This window comes from Bubalus bubalis, chromosome 20 (genome assembly GCF_019923935.1).
Source record: "Bubalus bubalis isolate 160015118507 breed Murrah chromosome 20, NDDB_SH_1, whole genome shotgun sequence".
Taxonomy (NCBI): Eukaryota; Metazoa; Chordata; class Mammalia; order Artiodactyla; family Bovidae; genus Bubalus; species Bubalus bubalis.
In genome coordinates this window covers 62848650-62867032 of record NC_059176.1, presented here as the reverse complement: position 1 = coordinate 62867032, position 18383 = coordinate 62848650, and the positions used below count along the sequence as shown (strand labels likewise).

General features: G+C 40.5%; 1 protein-coding gene across 6 annotated transcripts in view; it reads left to right on the top strand.

Moving 5' to 3' along the window:
* The window catches only part of TTC23 (tetratricopeptide repeat domain 23), a 157274-nt gene that overhangs the window by 62031 nt on the left and 76860 nt on the right, over positions 1-18383 (top strand). For all 6 annotated transcript variants that reach the window (XM_025271599.3, XM_025271595.3, XM_044932794.2 and 3 more), the window contains 2 exons: positions 5141-5291; positions 5481-5606. In XM_025271599.3, the coding sequence (XP_025127384.2) occupies positions 5141-5291; positions 5481-5606 (277 nt within the window). The remainder of the gene's footprint in view (positions 1-5140; positions 5292-5480; positions 5607-18383) is intronic.

The window sequence follows — 18383 nt, the reverse complement described above, 5'->3', positions numbered from 1 at the left end:
GAAATGGCCTAGGGTCGAGAGTCGGAGCCTAAAATAGACTCCATTCATATATGTATTGATGGAAAATCTCTTGCCTGTGAGACCAAGCCCCTCCCCCCAAAATAAAAGGCTAAATCAAGCTGGCAGTAAGCAAAAGGTAACTTATTGATTCATACACCTTAAAATCCAAGGGTAAGTCTTACTGTAGACTTAGCCAGTGGAGAAGGCAATGGCACCCCACTCCAGTATTTTTGCCTAGGAAATCCCATGGACGGAGGAGCCTGGTAGGCTGCAGTCCATGGGGTTGCTAAGAGTCGGACACAACTGAGCGACTTCACTTTCACTTTTCACTTTCCTGCATTGGAGAAGGAAATGGCAACCCACTCCAGTGTTCTTGCCTGGAGAATCCCAGGGATGGGGGAGCCTGGTGGGCTGCCGTCTATGGGGTCGCACAGAGTCGGACACGACTGAAGCGACTTAGCAGCAGCAGCAGCAGACTTAGCCAGATCCACGTTTTCAAACAACATGATCAGATTTCCGTTCCTCTCTTTCTCCAGCACTTGACTCTGCTTTCCTCTGTATTGGCTCCATTCTTAGCCCAACTTTGCCCACATTGGTGGCAGCAAGGTTGCCAGCAGCTTCAGGTTTCCCTCCTCAGCATTCCCAGGATAAAAAAGAATGTATCTTGACCAAAATCTCACAGTTTGGGGATTCTTATTGGGATGACTTGGGTTGTATGCCAAAGACAAGAACTAGTCTGAGGAAATGGCAACCCCCACCCCAGTATTCTTGCCTGGAGAATCCTGTGGGCAGAGGAGCCTGACAGGCTGCAGTCCATGGGCTTGCCAAAAGTCGGACATGACCTAGCAACTGAGCATACGCACATAGTCTGATTGGCAAGACCTGACTTTGCTTCCATTGGATCCTGGGGGAGAGGCTGGCCTTGGCTAAATCACGTGGACTGAGTGTGCAGGGGCATTCGAAAAAGAAAAGAGGGCAAGGGAGAATAGATGCAGAGAAGGCAAAAACAGACTGGCAACCGTGGACAAGATGCACAAGAGCACGTCTCTGTCCCTTCAGCTGAAAAGAGATGATGTTGATAATGATGCTGCTGCCTTCCCAGCCTCATGGATCGGCCCAATGAGTGAGTAAATGAAGTGAAGTGGAAAACACCACAATGCTATGCTTACAACTGCCACCCAACAAACTTAGCCGAACCTGACTGTAGACTGGTCCTACCCGTTAGATCAAAGACTGTTAGAGCCAGAGGGGACCCTAGAGATCATCTAGTTCAAACCACACCCCTCTACCCCCTGTTTTCTAGATTCAGAGGAAACAGCTAGTTTGATTTGAAACAGGCTGCCCCAGGTCAGACTGTTAATAGCTGACCCAAGACTCAGATCTAGGATTTTGGTTGCCAGTGCCAATGTCCTGGCATCTGGGATTTTAAGTGATGCTTTCCCACCACAGTCTGCTACCTTTCTTCATTATGGACTTTTTTTTTACTCAAATTAAAATAAAAGCAGTATCTACTAATTACTGAGGTCTCATTGAGTGCCAGGCACCATGCTATTTTCCACATATAATTTCATTTAATCATCACTAGATGGCACTAATGGTAAAGTACCTTCATGCCAATGCAGGAGACTTAAAAGGCGTAGGTTCAATCTCTGGATCCAGAAGATCCCCTGGAGGAGGGCATGGCAATCCACTCCAGTATTCTTACTTAGAATCCCATGGACAGAGGAGCCTGATGGGCTATAGTTCATGGGGTCGCTAAGAGTCAGAAACGACTGAAGTGAGTTAACACATACACACACACACACACACACACACACACACACACACACACACTTCACTACTGTGCTATGAGGCAGGTAATGGTATTTTCTCTGTCTACAGTCCAGAAAGATAAGGCCAAAATTTCTGGGTAACTGATGGAGCAGGAAATCCTCTGGGCAGTGTGATTTCAGGGCTAGCATTCTTGAACCTCAACCCATTCTGCCTCCAGTAGGTTGAGTTCAAGTTCCTTGAAGAAATAGACAAATGGTTGTTTGAGGCCTTACAAATAGCCGAGAAAAGAAGAGAAGCTAAAAGCAAAGGAGAAAAGGAACTGAAAACCCATTTGAGTGCAGAGTTCCAAAGAATAACAAGGAGAGATAAGAAAGCCTTCCTCAGTGATCAATGCAAAGAAATAGAGGAAAACAATAGAATAGGAAAGACTAGAGATCTCTTCAAGAAAATTAGAGATACCAAGGGAATATTTCATGCAAAGATGAGCACAATGTAGGACAGAAATGCTATGGACCTAACAGAAGCAGAAGATGTGAAGAAGAGGTGGCAAGAAACACAGAACTATCCAAAAAGATCTTCACGACCCAGATAACCACAGTGGTGTGATCACTCACCTGGAGCCAGACATTCTGGAATGTAAAGTCAAGTGAGCCTCAGGAAGCATCACTATGAACAAAGCTAGTGGAGGTGATGGAATTCCAGTTGAGCTATTTCAAATCCTAAAGGATGATGCTGTTAAGTGCTGCACCCAAAATGCCAGCAAATTTGGAAAACTCAGCAGTGGGCATGAGACTGGAAAAGGTCAGTTTTCATTCCAATCCCAAAGAAAGGCAATGTCAAAGAATGTTCAAACTACTGCACAATTACACTCATCTCACACACTAGCAAAGTAATACTCAAAATTCTCCAAGTGAGGCTTCAAGAGTATGTGAACCGTGAACTTCCAGATGTTCAAGCTGGATTTAGAAAAGGCAGAGGAACCAGAGATCAAATTGCCAGCATCTGTTGGATCATCGAAAAAGCAAGAGAGTTCCAGAAATACATCTACTGCTTTATTGACTGTGCCAAAGCCTTTGACTGTGTGGATCACCATAAACTGTGGAAAATTCTGAAAGAGATGGGAATACCAGACCGCCTTACCTGCCTCTTGAGAAATCTGTGTGCAGGTCAGGAAGCAACAGTTAGAACTGGACATGGAACAACAGACTGGTTCCAAATCAGGAAAGGAGTACGTCAAGGCTGTATATTGTCACCTGCTTATTTAACTTATATGCAAAGTACATCATGAGAAACGCTGGGCTGGATGAAGCACAAGCTGGAATCAAGATTGCCAGGAGAAATATCAATAACCTCAGATACACAGATGACACCACCCTCATGGCAGAAAGCGAAGCAGAACTCAAGAGCCTCTTGATGAAAGTGAAAGAGGAGAGTGAAAAAGTTGCTTTAAAACTCAACATTCAGAAAACTAAGATCATGGCATCTGGTCCCATCACTTCATGGCAAATAGATGGGGAAACAATGGAAACAGTGTCAGACTTTATATTTTGGGGCTCCAAAATCACTGCAGATGGTGACTGCAGCCATGAAATTAAAAGGTACTTGCTCTTTGGAAGAAAAGCTATGACCAACCTAGACAGCATATTAGAAACCAGAGACATCACTTTGCTGACAAAGGTTTCTCTAGTCAAAGCTATGGTTTTTCCAATAGTCACATATGGATATGAGAGTTGGATCATAAGGAAAGCTGAGCACCGAAGAATGGATGCTTTTCAACTGTGGTGTTGGAGAAGATTCTTGAGAGTCCCTTGGACTGCAAGGAGATCCAACCTGTCAATCCTAAAGGAAATCAGTCCTGAATATTCATTGGAAGGACTGATGCTGAAGCTGAAACTCCAATACTTTGGCCACCTGATGCGAAGAACTGACTCATTGGAAAAGACCCTGATGCTGGGAAAGATTGAAAGCAGGAGGAAAAGGGATAACAGAGAATGAGATGGTTGGATGGCATCACCAACTCGATGGACATGAGTTTGAGCAAGCTTTGGGAGTTGGTGATGGACAGGGAAGCCTGGCATGCTGCAGTCCATGGGTTGCAAAGAGTCAGACATGACTGAGTGACTGAACTAAACTAAACTGATCATGTCTTTTATAATATTGCTATGTTATTGGCACTAATAAATTTCTGGTAGGTTGATTATGTGCTTTAAAAAAAAAAGACAAAATTCTGTAAGTGCTCCTACAAAAATAGCATACCCTGGATTTTTCTCTTTTTGCCTGTATTTATTTCTTCTTCTTTTTTTAATTTTTTAATTGAAGGATAATTGCTTTACAGAATTTTGTGTTTTTCTGCAAGAAAAACACATCAGCAAGAATCAGCCATTGGTACACCCATGTCCCTTCTCTCCCATCTTCCTCCCCATCACATCCTTCAGCCTATCACAGAGGCCCTGTTTGAGTTCCCTTATTGATACAGCAAATGCATGCCCTGGATTTTCTCCATCAGAAAATCTATTCTGTTTTATAGACATAGGAGCAGAATGAACTTCACATTTTGACAGCTTTATTTTTTTTTTTTTTTAGAGATTGAAGGTACAATTCCTTGTAATGAAGAATGTAAGACCAGGAGTATTGGGATATGAGTGGAGGGGTGTGTTGTTGTAGGGAAGAAGGTGAGGGTATGGGAAAGTGAGAAGTCCTGATACTCCTAATATCACCTTTTCCACAAATGAATATGCCAGTGGAAGAATACTAGAACCCGCTGGGAATTAGTTCTTGGTAGTAACTGGTTTTTAAACTCCATGTGTTTACCACATGGAAATAAGAGATTGTAGCACATTAGCCTCTTATCTCATTGGAATTGTTTGTCAGTCTTGGTAGATATCATCATATTTGTATTATATTAAAGCAACTTTAAAGTTATGATTATGGATGGGTGAGCAGAAGATTCAGAATTTTTAGTATTCCATTAAGACTGGTATCACAAAGCCAGAAGCAAAATTTATGAAAATTTTATTTCCTTCCCAGAATGCTATAGTCTTTGTAAATTCCTTTTGTTTTTTATAATTATTTATAACATTTTGTATCTGATATTGGTGAAGTTTCAGAGCTGTTCAGTTTCTGCTTATTCTGTTGATTTCCAAAAAGAGCATGTGGAGGAAACATTTTTATCTTGAGAACTTCCAGTGATTGTTTCTTCCAGTGATGATGGTGTTTGACGCTGCCCTGATACAGCTCCATGTGCCAGTTGCAGATATGTGAAGTCATCGCATTAGATTCCCTGGCCAAAATCAACTATATTCCTGTCCAACTGAAGTGAAAGAGAAACTGAGACTTCCTTTCTTTTCTTTTTTTTTTTTGTCCACAGGAATGTCACTACAAGCAAAACAGCATGCAGAAAAAGCCAAAGAAATCCTCACCAGCTCCATTGTGCCTCCATACAATGACAATACAGATGTTTTCAAGTGTTCGGTTGAGCTGTTCCATACCTTGGGGCAAGCCTTACTCTCCCTTCAAAAGTATCCTTTTGCCTCTAATCTTTACAGGTAGAAATACCATTCATAGTGCTTGCATTTAATTTTAAAGGCCAAATCAAAAGTTGACAGGTGGCTCAGGAAGGGTGATGGGCAGTATGAGAGGCAAGGATGTCCAGGAGCCAGGGCCCCAGAATGCAGCACCAGATATAAAGTTTTCTGAACACAACTCAGGTTCAAGGAAGCTTCAAAGAATTTGACAAAGGCAGAGATACTTTCAAAGGAGATGCTCCAATGTGGAAAGATTATAAAAGAAGAATGGATGGAAATTCAAGCGCGGATCAAATTGTCATTTGCACAGTAAGTTTCCAGTTTAGGACCTTCCATATACGTGATTGCTGGAGGTTCTTTGCCAGAAGATTCTGTCTTCAAACAGAAGGAGCTTCTGCATGACATTGCCGTGGCTTCTCCACAGCCATTTTCCAGCAGTAAGAGGGGGGACCACAGTCGTGGCAGAGCAGCCGCAACCAAGGCTTACACAAATCAAAGGGGTGCTCGGCACTAGGTGTGTGGTGTTCCCACACCCGCCCCTGGTCCTAGAGCCCTGGTGTCATCCTCTTGGTTTTCTCTTTCTCACCTGCTCTCCCTGCCCCTCTCCTCACACTCCTGTTCCCTTCCCTTCCCCCAGCCCCGTTTTCCTTTCCTCCCCTACTGTTCTAGTCTAAACTGTTTCAATATGTTGATTTTATGATTAGGGCCTCAAAGGAGAAAGATCTTAGAGATATCTGAATCCATGAGAATGAGAGGATTGTTCCCCATTCTCCCTAACCCCACCCTACACTCACCAAGTAAACCCCGGTGGAAGAGAGAAAATGCTTGGAGCCTGGGGAAGGAGCCTTGGGTGGACAGCTCATCTATCCCTTTCCAAAGGCCAACCCCAAGCCAATCCTCAGAGCAGTGGGGTGACAGGATTTGCACACTCTGAAAGGGTGTGTTTGTGGAAAGAAGAGGGCAGAGAAATGTCTGTTCTAGAAGAAGCACAGAATCCCCAGCAGACCTACGTGGCGACCCTTAACCCAAGCTGGAAGAATTCACTAACTTAATAATCAGACTGCTTGATTCCCAAGAGACCTCAGGGACCCAGTGGACTCATTTTTAAGAAGGAAAGGGCCCCGAAGGAGCACACCTACTGCTTCCATATGAATGGAAGCTGGGAAGGGCTAACTTTGATTCATGCTTTTACAGACATTTTTGTGATCATAAGTCTACTCGTGTTAATTTATTTGGGAGTGTTTTGGATATGAAATACAGAGAATTCATCAGTCCATGCGAACTTTTGGTATCCTTTTTTAAACTGAGTTTTTCCCTTCTATCTCTGATCCTTATTCTCATTCTGTCTCGTACATATCTTAGATACCTTTCTTTTTTTTTAACATTTTTTTGATGTGGCCCATTTTTAAAGTTTTTATTGAATTTGTTACAATATTGCTTTCTGTTTTATGTTTTAGTTTTTTGATCTCAAGGCATGTGGGATTTTAGGTCCCCTACCAGGGATCTAACCCTCACCCCCTGCTTTGGAAGGTGGCATATTAACTCCTGGACCACCAGGGAAGTCCCTCATAAACACCTTTTTAAACAATGACCTATGTCTTTAAATTTGCATCTCTGAATAATAAATAGTATTGTTTTCTGCATTTGTACATTTTAGGTCTGTATGAATTTGCCACGTGTGTCTCACTCTGTTTCTCGCTTTTGTCCACTTGGCTTTTATCCAGCTGTTGCCTGTGCAGCGCCGCGGCCTGCTCTGTTGTGCTCCATAGAGTGCATCTGCCCTCCTGTGCATGTCCGTCCTGCTAGCCGTGGTATTCAGCTCGTGCCCAGCTCCCACAGTGGTGCTGCCATGAATATCCTTGTGCAGCTCCACTTAGGAGTCTCAGGAAGACTTTTTCTGAGGCTTGTGCTCCAGGGATAGGATTACATGGTCACAGGGTACACTCATACTTCAAGGGCACCACGCTAGCCAATTGCTACACTCATCTGCACTCCCACTTGCGGGGCACACGGATTCCTGTTTTCTCACATCCCCGACAGTCCTTGGCATAGTTGGTCTTTCTAACCTTTGTCACCTTGATGCATATAAAAGTGAAAAGTGAAAGTCACTCAGTCATGTCCAACTCTTTGCAACCCCATGGACTATCCAGTCCATGGAACTCTTCAGGCCAGAATACTGTAGTGGGTAGCCTTTCCCTTCTCTAGGGGATCTTCACAACCCAGAAATTGAACCCAGGTCTCCCACATTGTAGGTAGATTCTTTACCAGCACTTGTTAATTCTACTTACTTTTCTCTTATTGGTGAGTTTGAGTACCTCTTCACGTACAGTTTAGCCATTTGGGTTCCCCTCCTATGAACAGCCTGTTAGCATTCTTTCTGGTTTTTCTTTTGGGATTTCATGTATTTTTTTATTAATAGCTGAGATTTTCTTGTGTATTATAGATTGGTAATACTACAAACATTTTATCTATTGCTCATTTATTAGTTTTGTCTATGATGTTCTTTATGATGTGAAACTTGAATTTTCTAGAGTCAAATCCATTAATTTTTAACCTTCTGATTTATGCTTTGGAGGTTTATTTACAAAGTCTTTCCCTCCAAAATATCAAAGATATTCTCCAAAATGTCTCTGTGAGTCTTACTTTAACCCATCCCACATGTTTTAACATGGAGCACTGTCTCTCACATCAAGTCTTAGTAAGTTCATAACTTACTCTATAATTAGTCTTTAATCCAAGGATTATTCAAATGATGTGTGTTCTAGTTTACAGATATATGGGGTTTTTTCCAAAAATATTCTGATGTTATCAATTTGTAATTTTACTGCATTGTGGGCAGAAACATATTTGTATAGGATCAACTCTTTGAAATTTACTGAAGCTTCTTTGTGACCTAGTCCATAATCAATTTTTGTGCATGTTCCAAGTGTGCTACAAAGGGAAGCTGTATTCTTTATTCATTGTGTTTAAGGTTCTAATAACTCCTTAGTATGGTAACTTTATTAATTCTGTTACTCAAATTTATATTTTTTTTCTCTTTTGCCAATTTGATACATTAGTTCTTAAGGTAAGTGTGCTTAAATTTTGAACAATAACTATTGATCCATCTATAGCTCCCCATGGTTCTGCCAGTCATTGTTTTATATACTCTAATATATTCTGTTGGGTGGGAGGAGAGTTAAACAGCCTATCTTCTTAATCTATTATTTTATTTGTCAGTATATATTGCTCTTCTTTGTTCCCTATCTATTTTGGCTGATATTAAAATTGATACTCCAGCTTTCTTGATATCAATTTTCCTATATTATCTTTTTCTATCTCTTAATTTTCAGTCTTCATATTTTTTGTTTAATTATTGATATATTTGAGTTTTTTATTTCCTTTTGCCTATCAGTTTTATGTTTCTTTCCTTCTCCTTTCTTGCCTTCTTTAGTTTAGTCAAATATTTTTGTCATTCCACTTCCCTATTAACTGATGAGTTATACATTATGTTATTTTTTTCTTCTAGTGATTACCATAGAATTTTTTGCATGTATCCCTGGTGTATTACACTCTAATATAATTAGTCAATTAAATACTTTCTAGATAATATAAGGAACTTCAGTTGAGTTCGGTCGCTCAGTCGTGTCCAACTCTTTGCGACCCCATGGACTGCATCACACCAGGCTTCCCTGTCCATCACCAACTCCCAGAGCTTGCTCAAACTCGTGTCCATCAAATTGGTGATGCCATCCAACCATCTTATCCTCTGTCGTCCCCTTCTCCTCCTGCCTTCAATCTTTCCCAGCATCAGGGTCTTTTCCAATGAGTTGGCTCTGATCACATCAGCTGGCCAAAGTATTGGAGCTTCAGCTTTAGCATCAGTCCTTCCAGTGAATATTCAGGACTGGGTTCCTTTAGGATTGACTGGTTGGATCTCCTTGCAGTCCAAAGCAATCTCAAGAGTATTCTCCAACATCGCAGTTAAAAAGCATCAATTGTTTGGCCCTCAGCTTTCTTTATAGTCCAACTCTCACATCCATACCTGACTATTGGAAAAATCATAGCTTTGACTATACAAACCCTTGTCAGTAAAGTAATATTTCTGCTTTTTAATATGCTTTCTAGGTTGGTCATAGTTTTTCTTCCAAGGAGCAAGCTTCTTTTAATTTCATGGCTGCAGTCACCATCTGCAGTGATTTTGGAGCCCAAGAAAATAAAATCTGTCACTGTTTCCATTGTTTCCCCATCTATTTGCCATGAATGGTATGGAACCCATTCATGTGGGTGATGGGACCAGATGCCATGATCTTCGTTTTTTTAATGTTGAGTTTTAAGCCAGCTTTTTCATTCTTCTCTTTCACTTTCATCAAGAGGCTCTTTAGTTTCTCTTCGCTTTCTGCCATAAGGATGGTGTCATCTGTGTATCTGAGGTTATTGATATTTCTTCTGGCAATCTTAATCCCAGCTTGTGCTTCATCCAGCCAATCCCATGATGTATTCTGCATATAAGTTAAATAAGCAGGTGACAATATACAGGCTTGACGTACTTCTTTCCCAATTTGGATCCAGTTTGTTGTTCCATGTCCATTTCTAACTGTTGCTTCTTGATCTGCATACAGATTTCTCAGGAGGCAGGTCAGGTGGTCTGGTAGTCCCATCTATTTAAGAATTTTCCACAGTTTGTTGTGATCCACAGAGTCAAAGGCTTTAGCATAGTCAGTGAAGGAGAAGTAAATGTTTTTCTGGAATTCTCTTGCTTTTTCTATAATCCAGTGGATGTTGGCAATTTGATCTCTGGTTCCTCTGCCTTTTCTAAATCCAGCTTGAACATCTGGAAGTTCTCTGTTCACATACTGTTGAAGCCTAGCTTGGAGAATTTTGAGCATTAGTTTGCTAGCGTTGAGAAGAGTGCAATTGTGCGGTAGTTTGACCATTCTTAAGTAAGGAACTTACGTATGTTAATTCTCCCTTCCCTTCTGTGTGTGCTTAGTCGCTCAGTCATATCCAACTCTTTGCAATCCCATGGACTGTTGCACACAAGGCACCACTGTCCATGGGGATTCCCCAGGCCAGAATACTGGAGTCAGTTGCCATGCCCTCCTCCAGGGGATCTTCCCAACCTAAGGGTCGAACTCAGGTCTCCTGCATTGCAGGTGGATTCTTTACCATCTGAGCCACCAGGGAAGTCCCTCTTCCCTTCTGCTTGATGTTCTATTGGTCTGTACTTAAATTGGTGTATATTTCATCCACAGACAAGAACAAAGAGGAAGATGTTATTGGTAATACATGTAACTGAAAAAGGGCTCATAACTAGAATCTGTACAGAACTCCTATATGTCAATAAAACAAAGACAAATAACTGAATAGAAATGTGGGCAAGAGACTTTTTTTTCTTGCTGCACCATGCAGCTTGTGAGATCTTAGTTCCCCGTCCAGGTAGTGAACTACAGCAGTAAAAGTGCCTAGTCCTAACCACTGGACTTCCAGGGAACTCCCGGCAATAGCCTTTTCAAAAAAAAAGATACCCACATAGCTATTAAACGTATTAGATGACATTCCTCTCATTAGTCACCAGGGAAATAAAAATTAAATTCACAGGACACTACTGCATTTCCACTAACATTGCTAAAATTTTTAAAAGACCCGTAACATCGAGTTGGCAAGTATGTAGTGCTCTCATGTGTTTGCTCATATGTGGTTGTTTAGAATATATTTGGTGTAGCTACTTTAGAAAATTTTAGCTTTATTACTAAGGGTTTTTTTAATTATTTATTTTTAATTGAAGGATAATTGCTTTACAGTATTGTGTTGGTTTCTGCCATACATCAACAGGAATCAGCCATAGATATACATATGTCCCCTCCCTCCTGAACCTCCCACCCCATCCCACCCCTTCCCACCCCTCTAGGCTGTTACCAAGCAGTTTGAGTTCCCTGAGTCACACAGCAAATTCCCATTGGCTGGCTATTTTACATATGGTAATATACGTTTCCATGTTACTCTGTCCAAACTTAATACTCTATGACCCAGCAGTATCACTTCCAAACATACACCCAACAGAAATGCAGACATATGTTCACCAAAAGACATAGCCAAGAACGTCCAGAGCTATGCTATTTGTAACAGCGGAGAATTAGGAACAGTTCAGATGTTCATCAGCAGTAGAGTAGATAAGATTGTGATCTGTTCATAGAAAGAAAGTGATCAGGATACTCCTATGCTTAATATGATGGGTGACTCCCACAAACATGATATTTATGAAATAAGCGAGACTGAAAAGAATTCATACCGTATGATTCCATTTACCTAACAGGAGGAAGAGAGTAGTAACTGGGAGGGCTACCAGTCCAGAATTTCTTCCTGCCCAGAAGTAGGTGTTCTGTCTTATATTGTAAAACAGGAAATATATACAGATATGAGGACCAAGATCTGATATTTGTTGAGACTTGACTAATGTTATTTGTAATTAATGTTAAGCACTTGCTACAAAATTGAGTAAATTATCCTCGGACAAAATCCACTGCCTCCTCAATACTTTCCAAACTAGCAGTACCAAACCTTGTCAGCAGATGGCAGGCCTTGTACGCATATGTGCTGAATACCTGCGGAGAATTCAGGTTAATGTTCCAAGATGTCCTCCGAAGTTACTATATTTAAGGGGAGTTGTTTTAAACTTCACTGCTTCTTTTTGTCCTTACTCTTCACTGTAACATATTCGTTGGAACATACGTCTTTAAACTGCATGGTTTTCGTGAACTTTATTTCTCCACTGAAGTGTGACTCTTTTGTCCAAACCGATCTGCTTTAGAAAGTAACAGGGCTTTGGTTTTGGATGTTTCTACAGTTATGCTCACAACCACAAGGGCTTTTTTTTTTTTGCCCTGTCTTGCAAGTGGAAGATCAGGATAATGCCTTAGGCAGCTCTCGCGGGATTTGTGTTTCTCCTAAAAGGGCATCTTTCCGTGCATCCTCGTCCTCCTCCTGCCTCGCCTTTTATGGTGCCCTTCAGGCAAGGCCAGTTCCCTTCTCCTTGAGCCGACAGATAAGGGCTGAGGGTGACGCAGGCTCCGTGCCTCCCATCCCTGACTGTGGCCTGAAGCGTCATTCCTTCCACCTGCCCTTCTCTGTCCCCGCACTGCTTCATTCGGTGATTATTTCTCAACTTTGGAGAGGGAATCCAAATCTTGTGTTCCTGTGTGCACAGTTGTTTTTTCAAATGGGGCCAAGATAGTCACTAGGAAAAGCAAGCAAAGTTTTTCCAGTGTTAAGTATTATTTTCTATCCTAATTACTGATAGATTCCCCAGACACAGATAATGTCTTTAAACAAGCAGGGATACACGATGTTCATGCACCTGTACACACACACACATCCCTTTTAAAATCTTTCTACATGGCATGATAGTGATGGCCTATTGAGACTGCCGCTCTGGAACACGGGGCCTGTCCCTAGCTTTCTCTGCGACTGCGTGATTGGTCGTGTTCGGAGTCCTCCACAGCTTGCCCAGAGAGCACTTGGCTGGGCCTTGCTTGCTGTGCCGAACTAGCTCTCTAGGGTGCCTGTGATAAGTAGATAGTCCTCAGAGCATCAGCAGGACACCTCCCTGGTATCTCTAAGGATTGTGACATGGTCTATTCGACAGCATGGCCTGAGAGGCAGGTGGCCCTGGGTTCACGTCAGCGTCCTTCCAGCCCTCCCAGCTGGAGGACCCCGAACAAGTCCCACCCTCGCCTTTTCTGTTGCTGCTGCTAAGTCGCTTCAGTCGTGTCCAACTCTATGCGGCCCCATAGACGGCAGCCCACCAGGCTTCCTTGTCCCTGGGATTCTCCAGGCAAGAACACTGGAGTGGGTTGCCATTTCCTTCTCCAATGCATGAAAGTGAAAAATGAAAGTGAAGTTGCTCAGTCGTGTCTGACCCTTAGCATGGACTGCAGCCTACCAGGCTCTTCTGTCCATGGGATTTTCCAGGCAAGAGTACTGGAGTGGGGTGCCATTGCCTTTTCTGTTGAGATGGGACCAATCAGCCTCCCAGAGAGATTCTGTGGTGATAAAATGGACCCTACATTAAAGCATCTGAGTACATCATAAGCCTAAAAAAAGTGTCTGTTTTATTGTTGTTATCTAACTGAGCTTTTGCCTTTCTGCCATTTCATCTTGGAAATGGTTTTATTGTAAAGCATGTAGTACCTACATCACAGAGTAAGATACCGTACTTCAAGACTGCCCCTAGCTTGCAATATTCTTTCCTGTACTTTTTTCTATGACTTGAGAAGGCTGTTTTGTTTTGTTTGTCTTTGCTCTTATGAAGTGCCTAAGCTAAAAATTATATATATATATATATATATCTCAGTATGTAGATATGTGTGTATACATATACATGTGTATGTTTTAAGCTCGGGTTTATTTTCTCTTTCTTCGTCTAGATTCATTATAGCCACCAGATTTGGAAAGTGATTCTAACACAAGTTTTCCAAAGAGGCAAGAAGGTGGGGGTGGGTTCTCCCTTAGCCAGTACTTCCTGAGAGGGGGTAGGAGGTAATGGAGAAAACAGTGGCGAGTAGGAAGTGTGGCCTGTGTCCCTCCCCATTCACCTCATTAGAATGATGGAGTTCCACTTAGTTCTACACGCTTCCCTGTAAAGCATTCCCCGGGGCTTTTGTTGTGAATGTTTGATGCCTCAGTCATAGCCTTTGCTTTTACTATCATCCTCACTAAATTAGCCCAGTCAATGGCCTCCAAATCTAGCTTTGCTTCTTCCACTCAGCTTCTGTTATTTAGTTCGTGCCATCGCCTGGAGGTCCTTGGTGTCTTAGGTGCACCTTGGTAGGTGTGGTTCTTTAAAGAATCGCTTTCTCTGCACTTATCCTTTGGGCATAAAGGCTCTGACAAATGCTCCTGTGCTCCGAACTGCTCCTCCCTTTCCCCCTCCCAGGAAACACCCCACAGCTCTCCAGAGGAGATGTTTGTCCAGTCAAATCCTCCCATGCAGTGCTGTGTATCCGGAACGCTTTATGCTTAACAAAGAAGGAAATAACTTGGTTTTTCCTGTTATTCTTGGTCATCCCATATCCCCATGATTGAAGACGATTTTAGGTTATTTTTTCAATTTGGGAAAGCAGACAACCACATGGCACAGACCACTTTTCTAAACTGGAGTCTACTGCTTTACACCACTGCGTTAGTTTCTGCTGTGCAGCCACATGTATACACACATCCCCTCATGTTTGGATTTCCTTCCCATTAGACCACCTCAGAGCACCGAGTGAGTTCTCTGCGCTGTACAGTCATTTCTCACTAGTTCTCTATCTTATACATAGTAGTGTATATGTATCAGTCCCAACCTCCCAATTCATCCCACCCTCCTTTTCCCCTCAATTGGTGTCAATATGATTGTTCTCCATCTCTCTCTATTTCTGCTTTACAGATAGGTTCATATGTACCATTTCTCTGGATAGCACATATATGCACTAATGTACAATATGTCTTTTTCTAACACTTCACTCCATATGACAGCCTCTAGGTCCATCCATGTCTCTGTAAATGACACAATTTCATTCTGATTTATGGTTGAGTGATTTCACTGTATACATGTACCACATCTTTTTGATCCATTCCTCTGTTAATGGACATTTAGGTTGCTTCCATGTCCTGGCTATTATAAATAATGGTGCGACAAACATTGGGGTGCATGGATCTGTTTGAATTATGTTTTTATCTGGGTATGTGCCCAGGAATGAGATTGCTAGGTCATATGGTAGTTCTATTTTTAGTTTTTTAAGGAACTTTCATACTGTTCTCCAAAGTAGTTCTATTAACCTACATTCCCATCCCTTTTCTCCATACCCTCTCCAGCATTTATTGTTTGTAGATTTTTTGATGATAGCCATTCTGTCTGGTATAAGGTGATAACTTATTGTAGTTTTGATTTGCATTTCTCTAATAATTAGTGATGTTGAGCATTTCATGTGTTTGTTGGCCACCCATATGTCTTCTATGGAAAAATGTCTATTAGTTCTTCTGCCCATTTTTTTATTGTGTTGTTTTGTGTCTTTTTGTTATTGAGCTGCATAAGTTGTTTATATATTTTGGAGATTAATTCATTGCCAGTTGCTTCATTTGCAAGTATTTTCTCCCATTCTGAGGGTTGTCTTTTTGTTTTATTTATGGTTTCCTTTACTTACAAAAACTTACGTTTAATTAGGCCCCATTCGTTTATTTTTGCTTTTGGTTTCATTACTCTAGAAGGTGTATCAAAAGAGATCTTGCTGTGATCTATGTCAAAAAGTATTCTGCCTATGTTTCTGTCTAGGAGTTTAATTGTCCAACCTTACATTTAGGTCTTTAATCCATTTTGAGTTTACTTCTGTGTGATATTAGGGAATGTTCTCATTTCATTCTTTTACATGTAGCTGTCCAGTTATCCCAGCACAGCTTATTGAAGAAACTGTCTTTTCTCTGTTGTATATTCTTGCCTCTTGTATCATAGATTAGGTTACCATCTGTGCATGGGTTTATATCTGAGCTTTCTCTCCTGTTTCATTGATCTATGTTTCTGTTTTTGTGCCAATACCATACTGCAAATGCCTGTAGATTTGTAGTATAGTCTGAAGTCAGGGAGCCTGATTCCTCCAGCTCTGTTTTTCTTTCTCAAGATTGTTTTTACTATCTGGGGTCTCTTGTGTTCCTATAAAAAATTGTAAAATTTTTTGTTCTAATTCTGTGAAAAATGCCATTGGTAATTTGATAGGGATTTCACTGCATCTGTAGATTCTTTGGGTAGTATAGTCATCTTCATGACATTGATTCTTTCAATCCAAGGACATGGTATGTCTCTCCTATTTGTGTCATCTTTGGTTTATTTCATCAGTATCTTATAGTTTGCTGAATACAGGTCATTTATCTCCTTAAGTAGGTTTATACCTATGTATTTTTTCTTTGTTGCAATGGTAAGTGAAATTGTTTCTTAATTTTTCTTTCTGACATTTTGTTGTTTGTGTATAGAAATGCAAGAGATTTCTGTGTATTTGTACCCTGGAACTCTACTAAATTCTTTGATTAGCTCTACTAGTTTTCTGGGGGCATATTTTAGGATTTTCTGTGTATTGTATCATGTCATCTACAAACAATGACAGTTTTATTTTTCTTTTCCAATTTACATTACTTTTATTTCTTTTTCTTCTCTGATTGCCAAGGCTAGGCTTTCCAAAACTATGTTGAATAATAGTGGTAAGAATGGGAACCCTTGTCTTGTTCCTGATCTTAGCGGAAGCGCTTTCAGTTTTTCACTATTGAGAATGATGTTTGTTGTGGGTTTGTAATATATGATCTTTATTATGTTGAAGTAGGTTCCCTCTATGCCCACTTTCTGGAGAGATTTTATCATAAATGGGTGTTGAATTTTGTCAAAAGCTTTTTCTGCATCTATTGAGAGTATCATACAATTTTTATTCTTCAATTTGTTAATATTATGTATCACATTGATTGATTTACATATATTGAAGAATCCTTGCATCCCTGTGATGAATATGAGTTGATCGTGGTGCATGATCCTTTTAATATGTTGTTGGATTCTGTTTGCTAGTATTTGGTTGAGGATTTTTGTGTCTATGTTTATCAGTGATATTGGCCTGTAATTTTTTGTGTGTGGTATCTTAGTCTGGTTTTTGTGCCGGGGGATGGTGGCCTCATAGAATGAGCTTCAGAGTGTTCCTCCCTCTGCAATTATTTGGAAGAGTTTAAGAAGGACGAGTGTTAGCTTTTCTCTAAATGTTTGATAGAATTTGCCTGTGAAGGCATCTGTTCCTGGTCTTTTGTTTGTTGGAAGATTTTTAATCATAGTTTCAATTTCATTAGTTGTGATTGGTCTGTTCATATTTTCTATTTCTTCCTGGTTCAGTGTTGGAAGGTTGTACTTTTCTAACAATTTGTCCGTTTTTCAGGCTTTCCATTTATGTTTATGTTTACTTGTAGTAGTCTCTTGTGATCCTTTCTATTTCTGTGGTGTCAGTTGTCACTTCTTTTTTATTTCTAATTTTATTGATTTAAGTCCTCTCCCTTTTTTATAATGAGTCTGGGTAAAATTTTATCAAGTTCATTTATCTTCTCAAACAGCCAGCTTTTTGTTTCATTAATCTTAACTTTTGTTTTCTTTGTTTCTATTTCATTTATTTCTGCTCTGATCTTTATGATTTCTTTCCTCCAACTAACTTTGGGTTTTTTCCTTCTTTCTCTAGTTGCTTTAGGTATAAGATTAGATTGTTTATTAGAGATTTTTCTTGTTTCTTGAGGTGAGGTTGTATTGCTAACTTGCTTCTTAGAACTGTTTTTGCTGCATCCCATAGGTTTTTGGGTCATTGTGCTTTTGTTGTCATTTGTTTCTAGTTTTTTTTTAATTTCCTCTTTGATTTCTTCAGTGATCACTTGGTTATTGAGTAGCCTGTTGTTTAGCCTTCATGTATTTGTGTTTTTTCAGTTTCTTTTTTTTCTGTAATTGATTTCTAACTGCAGGGTCATCAAAAAAGGTGCTTAATACAATTTCAATTTTCTTAAACTTACTGAGGCTTGATTTGTGACCTAAGATGTGATCTATTCTGGAGAATGTTCCATGTGTACTTGAGATGAAAGTGTATTCTGCTGCTTTCAGATGGAATGTCCTATAAATATCAGTTAAGCCCATATCGTCTAATGTGTCATTTAAGACTTGTGTTTCCTTATTAATTTTCTGTCTGGATGAATTAGCCACTGGAATAAGTGGGGTGTTAAAGTCCCTCACTATTATTGTGTTACTGTTGATTTCTGCTTTTATGGCTGTTATCATTTGCCTTATGTATTGAGGTGCTCCTATTTGGGGGCAAAAATGTTTACAATTGTTATATGTCCTTTTTGAATTGATCCCTTGATTTTTGTGTAGCATCTTTCCTTGTCTCTTGTAATAGTCTTTATTTTGAAGTCTATTTTGTCTAATATGAGTACTGCTACTCCAGCTTTCTTTGATTTCCATTTGCTTGGAATTTTTTTTTTCCATCCCCTCACTTTCAGTCTGTATATGTTCCCTAGGTCTGAAGTGAGTCTCTTGTAGATAGCATGTATACAGGTCTTTTTATT